Source organism: Littorina saxatilis, linkage group LG12, assembly GCF_037325665.1.
Source record: "Littorina saxatilis isolate snail1 linkage group LG12, US_GU_Lsax_2.0, whole genome shotgun sequence".
NCBI lineage: Eukaryota > Metazoa > Mollusca > Gastropoda > Littorinimorpha > Littorinidae > Littorina > Littorina saxatilis.
In genome coordinates, this window is record NC_090256.1 from 17,718,086 (window position 1) to 17,737,675 (window position 19,590).

The window sequence follows — 19,590 nt, forward strand, 5'->3', positions numbered from 1 at the left end:
TGCACTCACGGCACGGCTTCTCGGTCTTCAAAGCGGGTGGCTACCTGGAACTTCTGGGGACGGGTAGCTGTCAATTCACCCGTTACATATCACCACCTTGCACCTGCAAAGAAAACCCTGAAACCCTCAAAGGCGGTCTGAAAGTGAAGTCAGCGCCAACCTCATCGTTCTGGTGTAGTGTTCATCCCATTGGAAGAGATCGGACACTGTTGAAGTGTTCATCCTCTTGGGAGAGATCGGACATTGTTAAAGTGTTCATCCTGACTGAAGAGATCAGACACTGTTGAAGTGTTCATCCCATTGAAAAAGATCGGACACTGTTGTAGTGTTCATCCCATTGGAAAAGACCGGACACTGTTGAAGTGTTCATCCTGACTGAAGAGATCGGACACTGTTGAAGTGTTCATCCTGACTAAATAGATCGGACACTGTTGTAGTGTTCATCCCATTGAAAAAGATCGGACACTGTTGTAGTGTTCATCCCATTGGAAAAGACCGGACACTGTTGAAGTGTTCATCCTGACTGAAGAGATCGGACACTGTTGAAGTGTTCATCCTGACTAAATAGATCGGACACTGTTGAAGTGTTCATCCCATTGGAAAAGATCGGACACTGTTGTAGTGTTCATCCCATTGGAAAAGACCGGACACTGTTGAAGTGTTCATCCTGACTGAAGAGATCGGACACTGTTGAAGTGTTCATCCTGACTAAATAGATCGGACACTGTTGAAGTGTTCATCCTGACTGAAGAGATCGGACACTGTTGAAGTGTTCATCCTGTTGGGAGAGATCGGACATTGTTGAAGTGTTCATCCTGACTGAAGAGATCAGACACTGTTGAAGTGTTCATCCTGTCGGGAGAGATCGGACATTGTTGTAGTGTTCATCCTGTTGGGAGAGATCGGACATTGTTGAAGTGTTCATCCTGACTGAAGAGATCAGACACTGTTGAAGTGTTCATCCTGTTGGGAGAGATCGGACATTGTTGAAGTGTTCATCCTGACTGAAGAGATCGGACACTGTTGGAGTGTTCATCCTGATGGGAGAGATCGGACACTGTGGAAGTGTTCATCCTGACTGAAGAGATCGGACACTGTTGAAGTGTTCATCCTGTTGGGAGAGATCGGACACCAAAGTGAGAATTTCAAAATGAGCACAGCAGCGAAAACACCCGCCCAGGGAGCGAAGAAGAAGAAGGTGACTTCGTTCAACACCATCCATCGCTCCCCCTCAACCACCTCTCTCTCTCGCTCCTCTTCAACGCCAGAAGTGTTCTGCATGACTCCCGACAGCGAAAGAGGAGGGGGAGCAGGAGGGGACTCTGAAGGCAAGATTCAAACCTCATCAGCTCCTTTGACGGAGAAGGAAGAACAGGCGTTGGACGAGCTTGCCAGGCTGTTCACCATCCAGGAGGAACGTTGTCGTTCCGAGATGGAGCAGAGGCGTGAAGGTAGCAAGCTGTCCAAGGCCAGCCTCACCTCGTCGCAACTGGCGGAGGCTTCTTTCATCTACCAGCATGTCAACTTTCAGGTATGAGATTATGTTTTGATCATTTCTCTGTTAGTGTTATTACCTGCTCATTTCAAGAAATGTTTGGTCTGTAGGATTTTATCATTATATTGGTGTTTTATGTTGTTCTTTTGTGATACATTTTTCCTGTCACCTGAAGTTTTTTGTATATTATTGTTCGTGTAATTTTGTCGAATTTAAAAAGAATCTATTTTGGATTTTAAGATCAGGTTTACATAACAAATTAAAGAGATTATTTTTTACCGAGTTCTGTATTTTGTATTATTATTATTTTTGTATAAATTTAAGTTTGTTTTAATTCTAGTCTGTTGTTACCGCGTTTTCCCGTATTTTCAGTTTAATTCTTTTTCAGTAAGATTGTGATAATGATTATCGCTCTGCCATCAGTAATATATTATGTTTGTTTGTTTGTTTGTTGCTGTTTTGGGGGTGGAGGTGAGCATGTTCCTCTTTTCTTTCATAAGAGGTCTTTGTTCCTCTATCAGCATTTTGTTTTACATGTTTTGGTTGAGTTACTGTTCACTTTCTTTGTCTTTTAAATCCCGACGGTAGCTTTGTTGAAATTTACATAGCAGGGCAAGATACTCAGGAGTTTGCTGGGGCTCTGCCATTTTGAAGACTAACAATAACATGATGACTGTCTTTGGTCCGGTTATTGTTCACATTTATTTGACATTCTTAACAGTCTGTCCTACGTCTGATCGTATGCTTGAATTTTAGTATGTGGTGCTTTTATTTCTTACGTATTTTCAAAATTAACGATTTAACTGTGTTTTCTAAATCACCTCTGGCTTGGTAACCAAGTTCCAAAATCACAGAGTGGTTAACATCCAAGAAGGTGCTGAACATAAAACAAAACCCAACTAGTATCCTTTTTTACTGCTACTCGGAACTAGAAACGTTGCCACATAATCTGACAGGGAATATGTCACACAACAAACAAAAATAGTGGAGCAATGGCGACTGCGCGTGAGAAAGAGAAATAAAAAGACCAAGAAATACTGTAATCACGTACAAACAAACCTACATTACCGCTTTAAACATTTAATGATTATTCCCTCCCTTAAACAGATATTATCCAAATGCGTCCCGAGCTTCGTGAAGACCAACATCAACAAGAACGGCCGCTACCTGCCCGAGACCTTCATCCTCAGGGTCAACTACTGGCGACGACGAAGAGCTCTGGGGGAGGACTCCGGAGCCAAGAGAGCTGCAAAGGAGACGGCAGCAAGAACCTGCGGCACCGACCAGCAGGCTACCTCCACTCCTAGAGCGGCGTCTTCCAAGACTGCCAGACAGCAAACTGGTAGTGGTGGTACTGCTGGTGGTGCTGCAACGAACGTGAGCAGACAGGCCTCTACCATGTCTTCGCATGTCGTGCCTGGGGAGTCCAGGATTACCATGATTTCAGGCTAAATGTTGAGTCTGGAGCGACTGCAATTACATTTTCCCTGCTGTGTCCTTAAAGCCTGTCCTTAACTTGGCGAAGTCGACAACGCAAAGTGTACTTCGCGAAGCTGGCCGTACGACGCTTTAGCATTGAGTTTTCGGTAAAAGTCGACTTCGGGCTCTATCAAGAACAACCTTTACAAACGCATGGAGTCTCTGCGATGAAATTCAGATGAAACGTACTCATCTGAATTCGGTGGTCAATTACGAACATGCATTTTGAGAACCGGAAGCGGTGGCTGTTGAGTTTTCGAGTTTTATTGTGTGGAGACGAGAAACCATAACCCAGAAAAGTAGACTTACTGTCTCAGGTTTTGAGTGCGGAGACCATTGTGTTCTTTTTAAAGAGCTACGCAAAACAGAGTTTTCTGGGATACCAGCAAAATTCGAGAACCTAGAATGGAACTTTCGTGGATTTCGAGTGCGGAGACGAATTTCGAAGTTTGCTGTCTGGCACTGTTATTTTAGGGTTTTGGAGCGTACGCAGGATTCAAGAGCCTATAACTATATACGTTTCTGCGTTTCGCGTGCAGAAGCAAAGTTCCAGGACTGTGCACACTTCCCTATGTGAAAAGCAAGGTTTGGTTTGCGGTACACCGTCCTGTGTTTCTTAGGTACACTATTGCCCTCTGTTGTGAAACGACATATGAATAATATGTCAAGTTCTTGTGACTCTCCCTCCATTTGTTTTTGTTTGTTTGTTTGTTTGTTTGCTTAACGCCCAGCCGACCACGAAGGGCCATATCAGGGCGGACTCTCCCTCCATGTTGGCAATGTTTGAAAGCTGAGCGCAGAAATACGAAAAGAAACTAAACACATTTTGTGGGAATTATATGCTGCACAGTGAATACAATGATGCACATATAATAGTAGTCATAGTTTTATTTCAGTCATTGTGTAGTTTGTAGCAACATTACCAAGGGATGTTTGTAGTTACCTTGTTTTGTGTTGTGGTGTAAGAAGGTGCATGCTGCTGCATTACTAACTAAAGGGGCTTCCCTTGCCAATAGTGACCTGATTGATTTGCATATATCTTTTTTTTATTGCCTTCGTTTTGCCTGCAAAACGATCACGGACAATGAACAAGAAATGGACTATTCCATTTCTAACTTTGCAAAAGAATCCTTGGGTTTTCTTCAGTGAAAGACTGAGAATCTCAGAATAAACTACCGACAGATCGACAAATTATGCTGAATTTATTGTCCCCCATGGATTTACTCTGTTCAGTATATATGGGGAATGTCGAAGACCCAGACATACAGCTTTTACAGTTAATAAAAACTAGCCGTGATATTGTTTTCACACGCTAAACAAAAGAATAAGTGCGTCAGAGTCGGACCAGGGTGCAAGCTACCCTCATTTTGATTCCTTTGTGTAAATATCAACGGCTGTGAAAGGAGTGTAATCATGTGTGCGTTTTCCCTTCGAATTGAAGTCATAGGTAAATGTTTACCTTGTGTATACTGTTCGTGTCAGCGCATTTCATAAATCTCTCTCTAATGTTAAGGGGGAGAGATAAATGTGTGTGTGTGTGTGTGTGTGTGTGTGTGTGTGTGTGTGTGTGTGTGTGTGTGTGTGTGTGTGTGTGTGTGTGTGTGTGTGTTGGATATGTGTGTTGGACTGCTTTTCTACTTCTGTTGAAATGTGAATGTTAAAAGAAGGCGGAAAAAGATTGCACGGAGAATAAAGAGCACGAGAAGATTGGTCGGGCTAAGAGTTACATTGAAATTTCACGTTCAGATTGAAAAGTAACTGACCTTGTTGTAACTGACCTTGCTGCCACCGCACCCTTCACTTTTATTTTATTTCTGTTGCTCTCTTTAAAAATAAAAATAAAAGTGAAAGCCTGAACAAATCTCGCTCTCTACAGTATTTACATTCATAGTAAGAGACCTTGATAGTGAAACTTGTCACAAAAGGAGTACCTAAGCTCTGTCAAAACAGAGCAATACCTACATCTACCTAATCAAAGCTACGTGGGGATTAGGACAAATCCAATGTAAACATCGCCAGGTAACATTGATCTGCTCTGACCGTATGATTTCACAAAGGGAGGGATACAATACGTAAACCACCGTGCTGATTTCTATCTGACAGTGAGCTAGACTTTTTTTCTGGTTTTAGTTTGTTGGGTTGTCCTTGAGGATTTGGGATCCGGGAGTGGTGCTTGTATAATCGTCAGTGGCAACGGTTTTTAAGACACGACTTCATTTAGACTAATTCGGAACATGAATATCATATGTTTGTATTCTGAGAAATTATTCTGCTTATATTTTTGTTTTATATGGACGTTCTTACACGGCGAGAAGTAAATGATGGGAAACACATTTAACTACGAGGACTTATTCTAAAGTGCAGAAGAAATGTATCCTCTTGTAAAAATGTGTCAACCCAATACGTTCGCCAGAAAAAAGAAACTTGCAAAAGTGAATAATGTAATTCAAAATTCTGACCTAAATTGCGCATCTTTTTATTATCAGTATTCATCAGTATTATTTGTATTCACCCTATTTGTTATTGCACTATCTGTAACAATTATTGCTCAGTTTGTATGTGTGCGTGTGTGTGTGTGTGTGTGTGTGTGTGTGTGTGTGTGTGTCGGTGCGCGCGGGCGTGTGTGTGTGTGTGTGTATGTGTGTGTGTGTGTGTGTGTGTTTGTGGTGAAGGGGGGGGGGGGGGAGTGGTGTAGGGTTGGTTTGTGATATTGCGTAATCATCACATGTTCTGTGTGTTCATTAGTGTCAATTTGTGATAGGTGCTATTTGTTTGACTACCATACGAATGTGCAGTTGGTTTAAGATTATATCTTCATTAGAAGTTTGCATTATACTTTCGATCAGGCACTCTATATATGGCAAAGATTGTAACGCCTGTAGTATTGTAACGACCGATTGAATGAAGCAATGGCCGCACAACATGCAGTCTTCACTTCATTTGCTAATTGATAATAAACAATCGAACACAAAGGAGTTTTGAAACAGTTTTTATGTATACATGTTGGTCAATACACTCGTGTACACGTACTCACAGACACAGCCTTGCAAACACACACACACACACACACACACACACACACGCACGCACGCAGACATGTATGCACGCGCGCACACACACACACACACACACACACACACGCACGAACTCATACAATCTCCAAACCTTCACAGTAGTTATATATATCCTTGGATAAGAAACGGCTATGTAAGTCAACTCAGCAATGTCCCATATAAGAAAAAAATAGCTTTGCTACAGTTACCTGATTTAGAAGCAAACTCTCTCTTATCGATTAAACACCTGTTTGCGTTTGAAGAATGCGAATGCAAAGCTTCCTTATCATGTTGAACTTTGCACGCCTGCAGGGCAAACATCAGATGTGGGAATTGCAGGCATGACCACCGTGGAAGCCAGACACACAGACACAGACACAGAAACACACACACACACACACACACACACACACACACACACAGACACACACACTCACACACACACACATGCACACACACACACACACACACACACACCCATACGCACACACCCCCCCCCCACACATACACACATACTTTTCGAAAGTCCATGCTTCATCAATTATCGATTTTGAACAGAAAAATCATATCACACACGATGTTTAACACACACTGGACAGCATAGGCTACAGCCATCAAATTCCACATACCCTTTCCTGGACAACCTACGTTATGTCTTTTCAGCTTGAATAACGCAGCTCTTTATTTAGAAATAATCGTATGCTAACCACGCATAAACCCAATACGTGTCCATTGTGCCGAGGCCGACCCCACGCGAACTTGTTTCGACAGCCGGTAGTCCAGTGCTGAGTCAAATAACACAGTCGACTTACGTTCCAAGTGCTTTTAATTAATGGGGACCCATTTCCACAACAATTAAACACCTGTATTTGAGTTATTGGCCTGTCAACTGGACAAATCTACACGACGATTATTGCAGAAGGACAGTTATTGTTTTCTGATGAGCTTTCGATTAGACGCTGCCCTTTTCTCGTTTCACCTTTCGTTTTCTTTGAGTATAAAATGACAAATGAGCGAGAGAGAGAGAGAGAGAGAGAGAGAGAGAGAGAGAGAGAGAGAGAGAGAGAGAGAGAGAGAGAGAGAGAGAGAGAGAGAGAGAGAGATTTGTCATTTTCATTAAACCCTGGTCACCAATTACTGAAGTTGATCCTTCTCAAATCAACACACAACTTAGAAGAAAAGAAAACGATCGTCAGATGGCATTCCTTTCTTTTCAAACAGGAACAAAGCATTGTGGGCAACTCCGCCAAATGCCAAAGCAAAACAATACGAAGATCAGTGTTGAACCCAGCTGACAATTGATAGTGCTCACAAACACCTGTGGGTGCGGCATCAAAATCCTCGCCCTGAGGGGTCTGGGAGGTATCAGATGACTGATCTTTCACAATTATTCATCCGTATTCACGGAACACGCGCTTTTTGTGTTAAAGAGGTTGTCCAGGCGATCCCTCCCCCATCGATAATTTGCAAGAACCGTTCGGCTCACGAGGAACTCTTCTTATTCTGCGTTTTTGTTTTGTTTTTTGTTTTTGTTTTAACATTGACACGGTTGTTGTACGTTTGTTTACTCCTGAACAGAAAACACGGATGTATAAATCTCTCCATTTCTTTCTTTGATTGGGGGGGGGGGGGGGGAGGGGCTTATGGTAGTTGGATGAAGATTTTGTGTGTAATATTTTCAACATTAGGGCACGATTCGCAGAAAGATTGCATCAGATATCTTGCGAATATCAATTCTATTTATTAGCTGGTAGGGATTCAAATAGTTTACAATATGCTTTATCTGTGTCTGTAAGAAGACGACGACAACAACAACAACAACAACAACAACAACAACAACAACAACAACAACAACAACAACATCTCAACGTTCAACCAACCAACAAACCAACCAACCAAATAAAGCAAAATGAATAAAAGATATCTGATAAACAGAGAGAAGTAAGCGCTCTAAATGCATACGACATGTGTAATAGAGTAAGTGAGAGTTATTCGGAACCAGTCTCCTGGCACCTGAGAGAATAAAATGCATTGAAAGGAACAAGCGACATTTATCATGACTTTCATCATCTTCAAACAAAACAAGAGGCGAAGCCGTCAAGGCTCACGTAAGAAATCGACAAACAGTAACACAAACTCAATCACTCCGTCACACACACACACACACACACACACACACACACACACACACACACACACACACACACACACACACACACACACACACACACACACAGAAAGAGCATAGGTGAAACTGTGCAAGAAAGCGAGACACTAGATCTAGATCTGTCTGTCTGCATGTAGCCTACTTACAAGGACACGACTGCCAACTAGTCTCGGCGCGCTCAAAATAATAATGAACGAGACTTTCAGTACTTCCTTCGCGTGACGTCTAACCCTCTTACGTCATAATGTGACGTCAATGTAATGTGACGTCTTCAAATGTTAAAGTTTCTACCACAGACATACACACATATATGCCCGCACAGACAGACAAAGTTACGATCGCATAGGCTACACTTACGTGAGCCAAAAACTAAACACAAAGAGATAGATTCATTACACACAAAAACATTTAAAAAAAACCACACAATTTTCACTCCCTAAAAAAATTATTTCATTGAGAGAGAGCGAGTTGGCCGTGTCATGGTCAGTATGCAATTTAGCACTAATATTCCACTTGGGCCACCTCAGGTCAACAAGGTGACGGTTCAGATCAATGTAACCGACATGGTGGGGCTGGTGGTGGTCTGGTTGGAGGCTGGGGAGGGTGGTGCTATCAGGGAGGGGGGAAGGGGGATTGTCATGGTCAGTATGCAATTTAGCACTATGTCCCAATGGGGCTACCTCCGGTCAACATTGGGACGGTCAGATCAATGCAACCGACACGGTGATGGTGGTGGTAGGGGTGGTGCTACTACGGAGGGGTAAGGGGGGGAGGGGTGGTGCTACTACGGAGGGGGAAGGGGGGTAGGGGTGGTGCTACTACGGAGGGGGAAGGGGGAAGGGGGTGCATATAAGTGGAAAACGCATCTAACCAAGTGAGTACAATCGATCTATCGATCTGGAACTCCGTGTTTTCCTTTTACAACCACACAGGATCTTTAATGGGATTAGCGATCCACTCGCCCGTGAAAAAGGGTTTCGAGACCCCCCTCTGTCGCCTGGTTGACTGGTGTTAGCGCGATTGAAAAGGACATTGTTCTGCAACAGCGCTTTTGTACGGGTCCGTGACGTAGTACCACTGGCATTATTGCTGTCTGCTCAAATCGATCAGTTTTCGTTCGTTAGCCCTGTGGACAGGTAGAGAACAGTCGTGAATAAGACAATAAAACACGGTGGTGTATTCGTTCCTGAGTTTTTAACACAGGGGCTAGAACTGACCACAAAGAAATAACAATAATACATTATACCTTCATTTTGTTTGGCTGTTTCTGCATCGAGTGTCTGCATAACATTTGATTTTAATCCCGCAATCATATCTCATTATGAAATCCTAAACAGATCGACTGCTAACATTCCGAACCAAGAGTAAGAAAAACAAGTCGCGTAAGGCGAAAATACAATATTTAGTCAAGTAGCTGTCGAACTCACAGAATGAAACTGAACGCAATGCCATTTTTCAGCAAGACCGTATACTCGTAGCATCGTCAGTCCACCGCTCATGGCAAAGGCAGTGAAACTGACAAGAAGAGCGGGGTAGTAGTTGCGCTAAGAAGGATAGCACGCTTTTCTGTACCTCTCTTTGTTTTAACTTTCTGAGCGTGTTTTTAATCCAAACATATCATATCTATATGTTTTTGGAATCAGGAACCGACAAGAAATAAGATGAAAGTGTTTTTAAATTGATTTGGACAATTTAATTTTGATAATAATTTTTATATATTTAATTTTCAGAGCTTGTTTTTAATCCGAATATAACATATTTATATGTTTTTGGAATCAGCAAATGATGGAAAATAAGATAAACGTAAATTTGGATCGTTTTATAAATTTTTATTTTTTTTTTACAATTTTCAGATTTTTAATGACCAAAGTCATTAATTAATTTTTAAGCCACCAAGCTGAAATGCAATACCGAAGTCCGGGCTTCGTCGAAGATTACTTGACCAAAATTTCAACCAATTTGGTTGAAAAATGAGGGCGTGGCAGTGCCGCCTCAACTTTCACGAAAAGCCGGATATGACGTCATCAAAGACATTTATCAAAAAAATGAAAAAAACGTATGGGGATTTCATACCCAGGAACTCTTATGTCAAATTTCATATAGATCGGTCCAGTAGTTTAGTCTGAATCGCTCTACACACACACACAGACACACAGACACACACACACACACGCACACACACACGCACATACACCACGACCCTCGTTTCGATTCCCCCTCTATGTTAAAACATTTAGTCAAAACTTGACTAAATGCAAAAACACTAGAAAGGTTGAATTGTTGGAGCGTTTAATTCTTGACAAAACAAAACATTCACAAGAACTTCGAGCTTTTGGCCTTTTAAGTGGACATATTCCAAAGAAACAAGAAAGGTAGGTTGTTGGAACGTTTCTTATTGACAAAACAATACATTCACAGATATTTCGACCCAATGGTCTTTTAAGTGAACAGACAAACAAATATTCACACAAAACTTACCTTGATAGAATCAGTTTTCGTCCACTCGTCAGGAAGCCGAGCGAATGAATGATTGTATGATTTTAAGTGATTTTAATGATTGTATGATTTTAAGTGATTTTAATGATTGTTTGATTTTTAAGTGATTTATTGTATGATTTTAAGTGATTTTAATGATTGTATTATTTTAAGTGATTTTAATGATTGCATGATTTTAAGTGATTTTAATGATTGTTTGATTTTTAAGTGATTTATTGTATGATTTTAAGTGATTTTAATGATTGTATGATTTTAAGTGATTTTAATGATTGTATTATTTTAAGTGGACAAACAAGAGACACATTGACCATCTTGGATACACCACAGTCGTATATGTACGATAATTGTAATGGCTCTAAATGGCTCTTCCGCGCGAGCTTCTGGACAGCTTGTCAGATACGTTTATTTTCTCTATTACAAGTGTTCGTCTGTCTGTTCACATAAATTAATGACGACTAGGTCGAAGATCAAAGGACGTAACGTTTTGTTTTGTTATAAATATAACGTTCCCATAACATACCTTTCTTGTTTTTTGATAAGTAACGGCATCAAATTAATATTGCTTTAAGTCTTTTTATATTTAGTCAAGTTTTGACTAAATATTTTAACATCGAGGGGGAATCGAGACGAGGGTCGTGGTGTATGTGTGTCTGTCTGTCTGTGTGTGTGTGTGTAGAGCGATTCAGACTAAACTACTGGACCGATCTTTATGAAATTTGACATGAGAGTTCCTGGGTATGATATCCTCAGACCTTTTTTTCATTTTTTTGATAAATGTCTTTGATGACGTCATATCCGGCTTTTCGTGAAAGTTGAGGCGGCACTGTCACGCTCTCATTTTTCAACCAAATTGGTTGAAATTTTGGTCAAGTAATCTCCGACGAAGCCCGGACTTCGGTATTGCATTTCAGCTTGGTGTCTTAAAAATTAATTAATGACTTTGGTCATTAAAAATCTGAAAATTGTAAAAAAAAAAAGTTTTTTATAAAACGATCCAAATTTACGTTCATCTCTGATTCCAAAAACATATAAATATGTTATATTTGGATTAAAAACAAGCTCTGAAATTTAAAAATATAAAAATTATGATCAAAATTAAATTTTCGAAATCAATTTAAAAACACTTTCATCTTATTCCTTGTCGGTTCCTGATTCCAAAAACATATAGATATGATATGTTTGGATTGAAAACACGCTCAGAAAGTTAAAACGAAGAGAGGTACAGAAAAGCGTGCTATCCTTCTCAGCGCAACTACTACCCCGCTCTTCTTGTCAATTTCACTGCCTTTGCCATGAGCGGTGGACTGACGATGCTACGAGTATACGGTCTTGCTGCGTTGCATTGCGTTCAGTTTCATTCTGTGAGTTCGACAGCTACTTGACTAAATATTGTATTTTCGCTTTACGCGACTTGTTTAATTTTGATTTATGATTTTTTCGATTGATTTTGAAGGGCGACTTAAAGAAACGACTGTCAGCAGTCCAGTATTGAAAAGTACTGACACAGAAATGACGCCAGGAATGTAAGACCACGCAGGACCGTTTGCGTGATTTTCCTTTCGAAATTTCCATATCATCGTCAAATTGAAATAAACATTACTTATATGATTATTGATGTCACGGTTTCAGTGACATGAGTGGGAAAGGAACTCTTTGTGGGGCGCTTTTCCTAAATTGAAATGCAATGCGCCTGTGCTGGCAGCCGCATTGCGGAAAGGTTCTGCTAAACGATCACGAAATTCACGTGGAAAGTGCCGGCGTAAAATCCGTGCGGGGAAAATGGGGTGATTCTTCGCTCACTATTAAATCACGTGTTCCGGGCATGCCATACGTGCGTATGGTAGGCGACCAGTAATTGGTTAAGGAGATCGCCTGTTCTAGGACAGGCGATTGCTGATTGGTCAGGGAGATCACATGGTTTTTCTTTTTCCCCGTCTTGCGTTCTTTTCGCTACATGCTTTACAGACGTCAAGGTCTGGATTCCGTTGACTAAGATTTGGAGGATTCCAACGCGTTGAAAGACTGGTTTAGGTCCACCAACGGGCTTCTGATGTTAGTGCAATACACAGAAGGCTTAGGGTGGAGGGATTTGGCTACATATTTTCGCTGACGAGCGGGAGCCAAATATTCAAGCGGTTTGCATGGGAGAGCTACGTTTTACGAGCTGTTGAGGTACTTTACGCTGGTGACCGGTCAATGTCTGTGAAATGTAAACTCTGTTTTGTTTTTCCATGATAGCGTATAACTTGCTCATTATAACGCTAAATTGTAATCTGTATATGGTTTTTGCAGATATGGAGAGGAGGAGAAAATGTCTTGACGGTTGTTATTAAAAGTCTATTCTTGCAGGTACCCTGTGCTCGCTGAAGGGGGAAGTTAGATATGTTTAAAGGTGGTAAAAGGGGGATTGTTGCCATGGTCACTGCACCAACTACTCTGTTTCAGCTTGCTTGAGGTTTGCTTGAGGTTTGCTACCCGGTTGCTACCCAGTTTCTACCTGGTTGCTGGAGACGTGCTACACTTCGCTACACGTTTGCTGGAGACGGGCTACACTGTTGCTGTTCTTTGCTGTACGGTTGTTGTTCTACGGCTGTTACTGGTGTTGCTGCAACTTTCACCTGTGGGCACCACTGCGCCACTACGTTTCATCGAATGGACCCTGGCTACACCGAGAGTTGAGTGCACCCATGCGTAAACGCCCCCCCCCCCCCCCCCCCCCCCCCACCTTGTCATCTTTCTAATCCTTTATGAAGAACTTTGAGTTGTGACAACGTGGAGTGTTAACGCCTGTACAGACTAAGACTTTTTACAGAGCAGTTAAGTGTTTTCGAACTTTACACGTTTCAGCGTGTTCTTATTATTTCATAAATTTAACTGGCCTTTGTCAGTTATTTTTGTTTTACGACTTGGTCGTAAAAACACTTTTGGCTTCACGAGAAGAGGGAGGTGGAGAGTTAGCCTGTGTATATAAACAGACGGCTAGAACTTATACTTTTTTTGATTCTAACTTTTTTGTGTGACTGCGAGAGTGGATCGTGGTGTGGTTAGTCAGTTAGCAGTAATTGACCGTTTTAGGTCATTCACTTGACCATTAAAACGTGACATTGATCTGGATCAAAATCTCTACAAAATGTGTAATTTTCAGGATTTTAATTGAACGCTTTCAAAACAAAAATACGGTAACACCAAGGACAAAAATGGGGCACCGTATCCTGATGACAATCAAGGTAAAGTAATAAAAACCACTTTGTACTGAAGATGTCTTTTGGAATATTGTGTTTGTTGTGTTTTGAAAGATGAACAACTGATCCTTAATTACCTTGGTGCTGTTTTAGTCGATTTATGCGGGTGTTTTTATTTAAAAAATAAAGATTAAACACACACACACACGAACACGGCACACACACATACGCACGCACGCACACATACACACAAACGCAGGCACGCGCGCACACACACACAATCACTCACACACACACACAATCACTCACACACACACATACGAGTACAGTGACACACACACACACTGGCACACACACACACTTACGCACATACTCATCAAAACTTATGCACGCACATTACACATGTATACACATACAACTACGCACGCATGCACACACATACACACACACACACATGAGCATGATATGATTTATGCGGTTTCTCTTCTGTCGCCTACTGTTATGTTTTTACAACAAGCGCCATCTTTTCCCCGCAGTTCTGACCTGTGTCAGACAGCTAAAGAGCATGAAGATAGTCGAAACGAGTTCCACGAAAATCGAAGGGAAGTAATGCATGCAAGAACCTCAAACAGCGGTTGTTTCCCGTAGACAAATGGAATTTTTGGGCAGGATAACCAAGAGAACACTCACGCACGCACGCACACACACACTACCTCCCGCCTATACAATTTATTAACATATACCATTCAAGAATTTGCTTGACACTGTGGTTCGCTTAAAAAGGAAGATAAAGATAAGAATAAGATTGCAAGAAATATAAGTTCACCCGTAAGACATCATTCACACTTCAAGTGACTTGCCCACCCACACACACGTGCACACACACCCTCAGATTTGCTCACAATCTTTCTCCCTCTCTCTATCTCTTAAACACATACACTGAATAATACAAACACTAAAATACACTCTGACGAGCAATACTAGCTTTATTTTGCCATTCTGCACAAGCTCAAAGGTAGAAACGAATAAAGGGGAAAATGGTTTGACAAAAAAAAGGCTAGCTAGGTGCGTGAAGAAAAGGGTATTATTTCACACGAGAAAAGAGTTAAAGATAATTACTTCGTCTAATAATACACCAAGAGATATCAGAGACGCTATTATTGTTGGTGGTGGTCTAAATCTTAACTTCATACAGCTTTTCTTTGCCTTCTTCTTAGAGGCCTCAGTTACGATCTACCTACACCATACACACCTTAATTAAATCAAACAAAGCATACACACACACAAAATGCAAGAATAAATATGGATTTCTTGGTAAGAAATTATGCAGCTATGAACTGAACATACTTTCTTTCTTTTCTTTATTTGGTGTTTAACGTCGTTTTCAACCACGAAGGTTATATCGCGACGGGGAAAGCGGGGAAATGGGATAGAGCCACTTGTTAATTGTTTCTTGTTCACAAAAGCACTAATCAAAAATTTGCTCCAGGGGCTTGCAACGTAGTACAATGTATTACCTTACTGGGAGAATGCAAGTTTCCAGTACAAAGGACTTAACATTTCTTACATACTGCTTGACTAAAATCTTTACAAAAATTGACTATATTCTATACAAGAAACACTTAACAAGGGTAAAAAGAGAAACAGAATCCGTTAGTCGCCTCTTACGACATGCTGGGGAGCATCGGGTAAATTCTTCCCCCTAACCCGCGGGGGGTCTGAACATACTTCAAAATGCATTTCTATTGTTAAAAAAATATCCAAATGTTTTACCTGAATAACATAAACCAAAACTGAAGCATGCTAACAGATCTAATCAACAAACTTGATTCTGTTACACTTGCACTAGATGAGAGAACGACAGAGAGAAAGAAAAAAACTGCAAAATTAAAAGACAAACACAATTAAAAAGAGAGAGATCTACAGTACATGCAGTGCTGTAACACTTACTGCGCATCACAATGTCCAATTAATTCCTGCCTGGATTATGGATACATATACCTTTAATCGGAGACAAAGCTATATCTTAATATTTTCAGGTATATGACACTGGGCAGTAGAATGGAACCCGCCTTTCAAGACCTTCAAAGGGAAGGAGTCTTTAATATAAATAATCTTTCTTTCTTTATTTGGTGTTTAACGTCGTTTTCAACCACAAAGGTTATATCGCGACGGGGAAAGGGGGGGGGGGGGGGGGGGGAATGAGATGGGATAGAGCCACTTGTTAATTGGTTCTTGTTCACAAAAGCACTAATCTTTCTTTCTTTTCTTTCTTTATTTGGTGTTTAACGTCGTTTTCAACCACGAAGGTTATATCGCGACAGGGGAAGGGGGAAGATGGGATAGAGCCACTTGTTAATTTTTTCTTGTTCACAAAAGAACTAATCAAAAAATTGCTCCAGGGGCTTGCAACGTAGTACAATATATTACCTTACTGGGAGAATGCAAGTTTCCAATACAAAGGACTTAACATTTCTTACATACTGCTTGACTAAAATCTTTACAAACATTGACAATATTCTATACAAGAAACACTTAACAAGGGTAAAAGGAGAAACAGAATCCGTTGGTCGCCTCTTACGACATGCTGGGGAGCATCGGGTAAATTCTTCCCCCTAACCCGCGGGGGGAAGTGCTTTAGTCCCAAAGCCTGCTTTGACACTCAGATGCTGAAAGCAGTCTGTACACAAAATGAAGAAAATTGAAGCTTATAAGTACATCTTTACCATATAAAAAAAATGCCATATTTACCATTTCAGATACGTCCAGAATTATACATGTTATAAGACCATCTCTCCACTTTTACACATACTAAAAGTTAACATCCAAGCTGCCTCTAGATCTAGTACAGAGTGACATTTGTGGACAGTTTTTGTTTTGTTTGTTAATTTGACACTACAATGTTCGCAGGACAAAATCACTTCATAAAACAATGCCCACACTGCACAGAAAATGTTGTTGTTGTTTGGTATGTGTCAAGGTGGGGGTATGGTCTGTACAGACACATCTGGAAATCTGGTGAGCAAAATAACTTGCAGGGGAAGCCTGACTCGATCAGCCTTCTAAAGCAAAGCGCAAAACCACATTGGAAACAAAAGTATCAAGAAGCTAATAAAGATACGTCCTGAATGTGATGTGATGACGGTATGGCTACCACTACGCAGACATTTAACAATTTCAAATCATTAAAACTTCACATAATCCTGCCCATTACGACTATCCCAAAAGATCCACCACAAAGATTTTTCCTATAAAATTCCCCTTTCCGCAACGACCTCCTGTCTCAAAGGACCATTTCTATAAGTGGAACTTTAAGTGGTCACATTAGACAGGTTCGACTGTATTACAATCAACAGACTAAATTTAGAATCGAAAGACAAATTTCACAGATAAAACCAGTGTATAAATGAGACAGAAGGGTGATAAAACACGGTCAAAATAATATATCTTTCGGCAATGAATATAAGCAAAAATGCTGTTTCACAAAAAAGTTTGAACGAATTCTTCCAATTCCATTAACCTTCACCGGATCACCCGGTGGACTACACAGTCCTTATGATGTGGGTCGTGTACGACCCATACTTTCCAAAGACGGAATCAATGTAAAAAGTATGGGTCATACACGCCCCACGTCATCCAAATAGGGATAAACGTTTTGCTGCCTCTTTGCAGAGTATGGGTCGTACACGACCCACGCCATCCGAATAAGGATAAACAACGTAAAATTCCTTACATAATTCCATATGGGTCGTCCACGTCCCACATCATCTGAACTGTGTGGTTCAAATTACGTCATCGCTTATTTTTTGTTTACAAAGATAATCTTTTAAAAGTTAGGCAATGGGATGGTCGTATGGTGATTGGAGATTACATGAAGTCTCAATTAACAAGAAGAGCAAACGCTCGATCGAGTCACTTTCGCAGTTCTGAATATTATATGAGGCATCAGATGGACAGGAAGAAATTGCTATTCACAACACAATGCATACCTGAAGCATACCTGTGACCTTGAAAAAGGTCAAAGGTCACCAAAGCAGACGTCAAAGTGTAGAGGTCACTGGGAGTCACGTTCACATAAAATTTGAGCCCGGTCACTTTTATAGTTTCCGAGAAAAGCCCAACGTTAAGTTGTGTGTTGCCGAACAGAAAAGGCTAGTTATCTCCCTTGTTTTTCTGATAACGTTCGTAAAAGGCTACAGATGTAAATACTTTGATGTAAAGAATAATCCTACAAAGTTTCAATCACATCCGATGAACTTTGTCAAAGATATAAAATGTCTAATTTTTCCTTTGACGCTGACCTGTGACCTTGAAAAAGGTCAAAGGTCAACGAAACCATCGTTAAAGTGTAGAGGTCATTGGAGGTCACGACTAAATAAAATATGAGCCCGATCGCTTTGATAGTTTCCGAGAAAAGTCCAACGTTAAGGTGGTGTCTACGGACGGCCGGCCGTCCGGCCGGACAGACTAACACTGACCGATTACATAGAGTCACATTTTCTCAAGTGACTCAAAAACTCCAAATAGTTTCACAGATAAAGACGGTTTTGTGAGGCTCTGGGTCGTCCACGACCCACGATGAAGGTTAATGTGACAAATATACTTGTCTTTGTTTACCGGAAACAAATATGGCTAACACACACACACACAGGACATTAACCCCTTCACTGCCACAGAATAACAGCATTTTGGTATTGCTGTGTGCCAGGGCAAAATTTCGCTTTCTTCGGTAGGTTCACTAATCTCTTCACTGCTCGATCATTTATTGAGATATCTCTTAGATCTTTGGCATGTGTTTTGCTTATACCCTTGGCTCTTATGTGATGACATGATCATTGGACTTTGTTTGTGATTGTTAAAGTAAAAATTGATATAATGACCATTTTTGTCAAAAATTACAGTTTCCGGACTTACACACACACATTGCAGCACGTAAAACCACACAAAACACTGCTAAAACTGGTGTCAAACATCAGGTACTCACATTACAGCCCATAAAAGTATTCTTCTGTGTGGTAATCCATAAATCACTTCTTGTAGAGCTTCCAGAACACTGTATCGCTTGAAAACAGGTCTACGAGTTGAGGTCCGACTTAATTTCGGCCGCCATTGTGAATTCTATCTATGGTTCTACACTTCTAACAAAGTTTTCAACACGTGGTACTAACTTATCTGAACGGTCAATGGGAAAGAACTGTGTTTAGAACCCCATACAAGAACTTGGACAGTGGTTACCTCCCATTTAGTTTTCAGAAATGTCCTGAAATGTTGCTGACGCGTTATGGGCGTACGGCAAACCGAAAATGACCACATACCTAGTACACGGTGGGCAGTGAAGGAGTTAAGCACAAGCATACTGAAAGTCCTTGGAGAAAAAAAGTACCACCTACACAAACAAAAGATTGGGGGGGGGGGGGGGGGGGGAGGGAGACTTTGGGGTTGGGGTGTAGTAGCCAGTAAGAACAGAAAGGACTGCATGATTCTCCCAGTCATTACAAATTGAGCTTAAACTGTCTTCTCGGCACTGATTATCTGATTTTTATACAAGCTGCAACATACTGACAATATTTGAAAAGATGGAGAAACAGGTCATCACTTACATATTTTTAAATTACAAGCTTTAAAATGTGCAAAAATAATGTAACCTTAGCTAGCATACAAAAACAATGATCCCACCAATTCTCACACCTAAACTGAAACATTCATTGCTGGGTGTCA

The 19,590-nt window shown here is 40.9% G+C and overlaps 1 protein-coding gene across 1 annotated transcript; it reads left to right on the forward strand.

Annotated features, from left to right (window-relative positions):
- The first annotated feature begins 299 nt into the window (after nt 1-299).
- Nucleotides 300-5,623, forward strand: LOC138981401 (uncharacterized). The gene is made up of 2 exons (XM_070354316.1): nt 300-1,531; nt 2,603-5,623. The coding sequence occupies exons 1-2, from the start codon at nt 1,151-1,153 to the stop codon at nt 2,945-2,947; spliced, it is 726 nt and encodes a 241-aa protein (XP_070210417.1). The 5' UTR covers nt 300-1,150; the 3' UTR covers nt 2,948-5,623.
- Nucleotides 5,624-19,590: the final 13,967 nt, after the last annotated feature.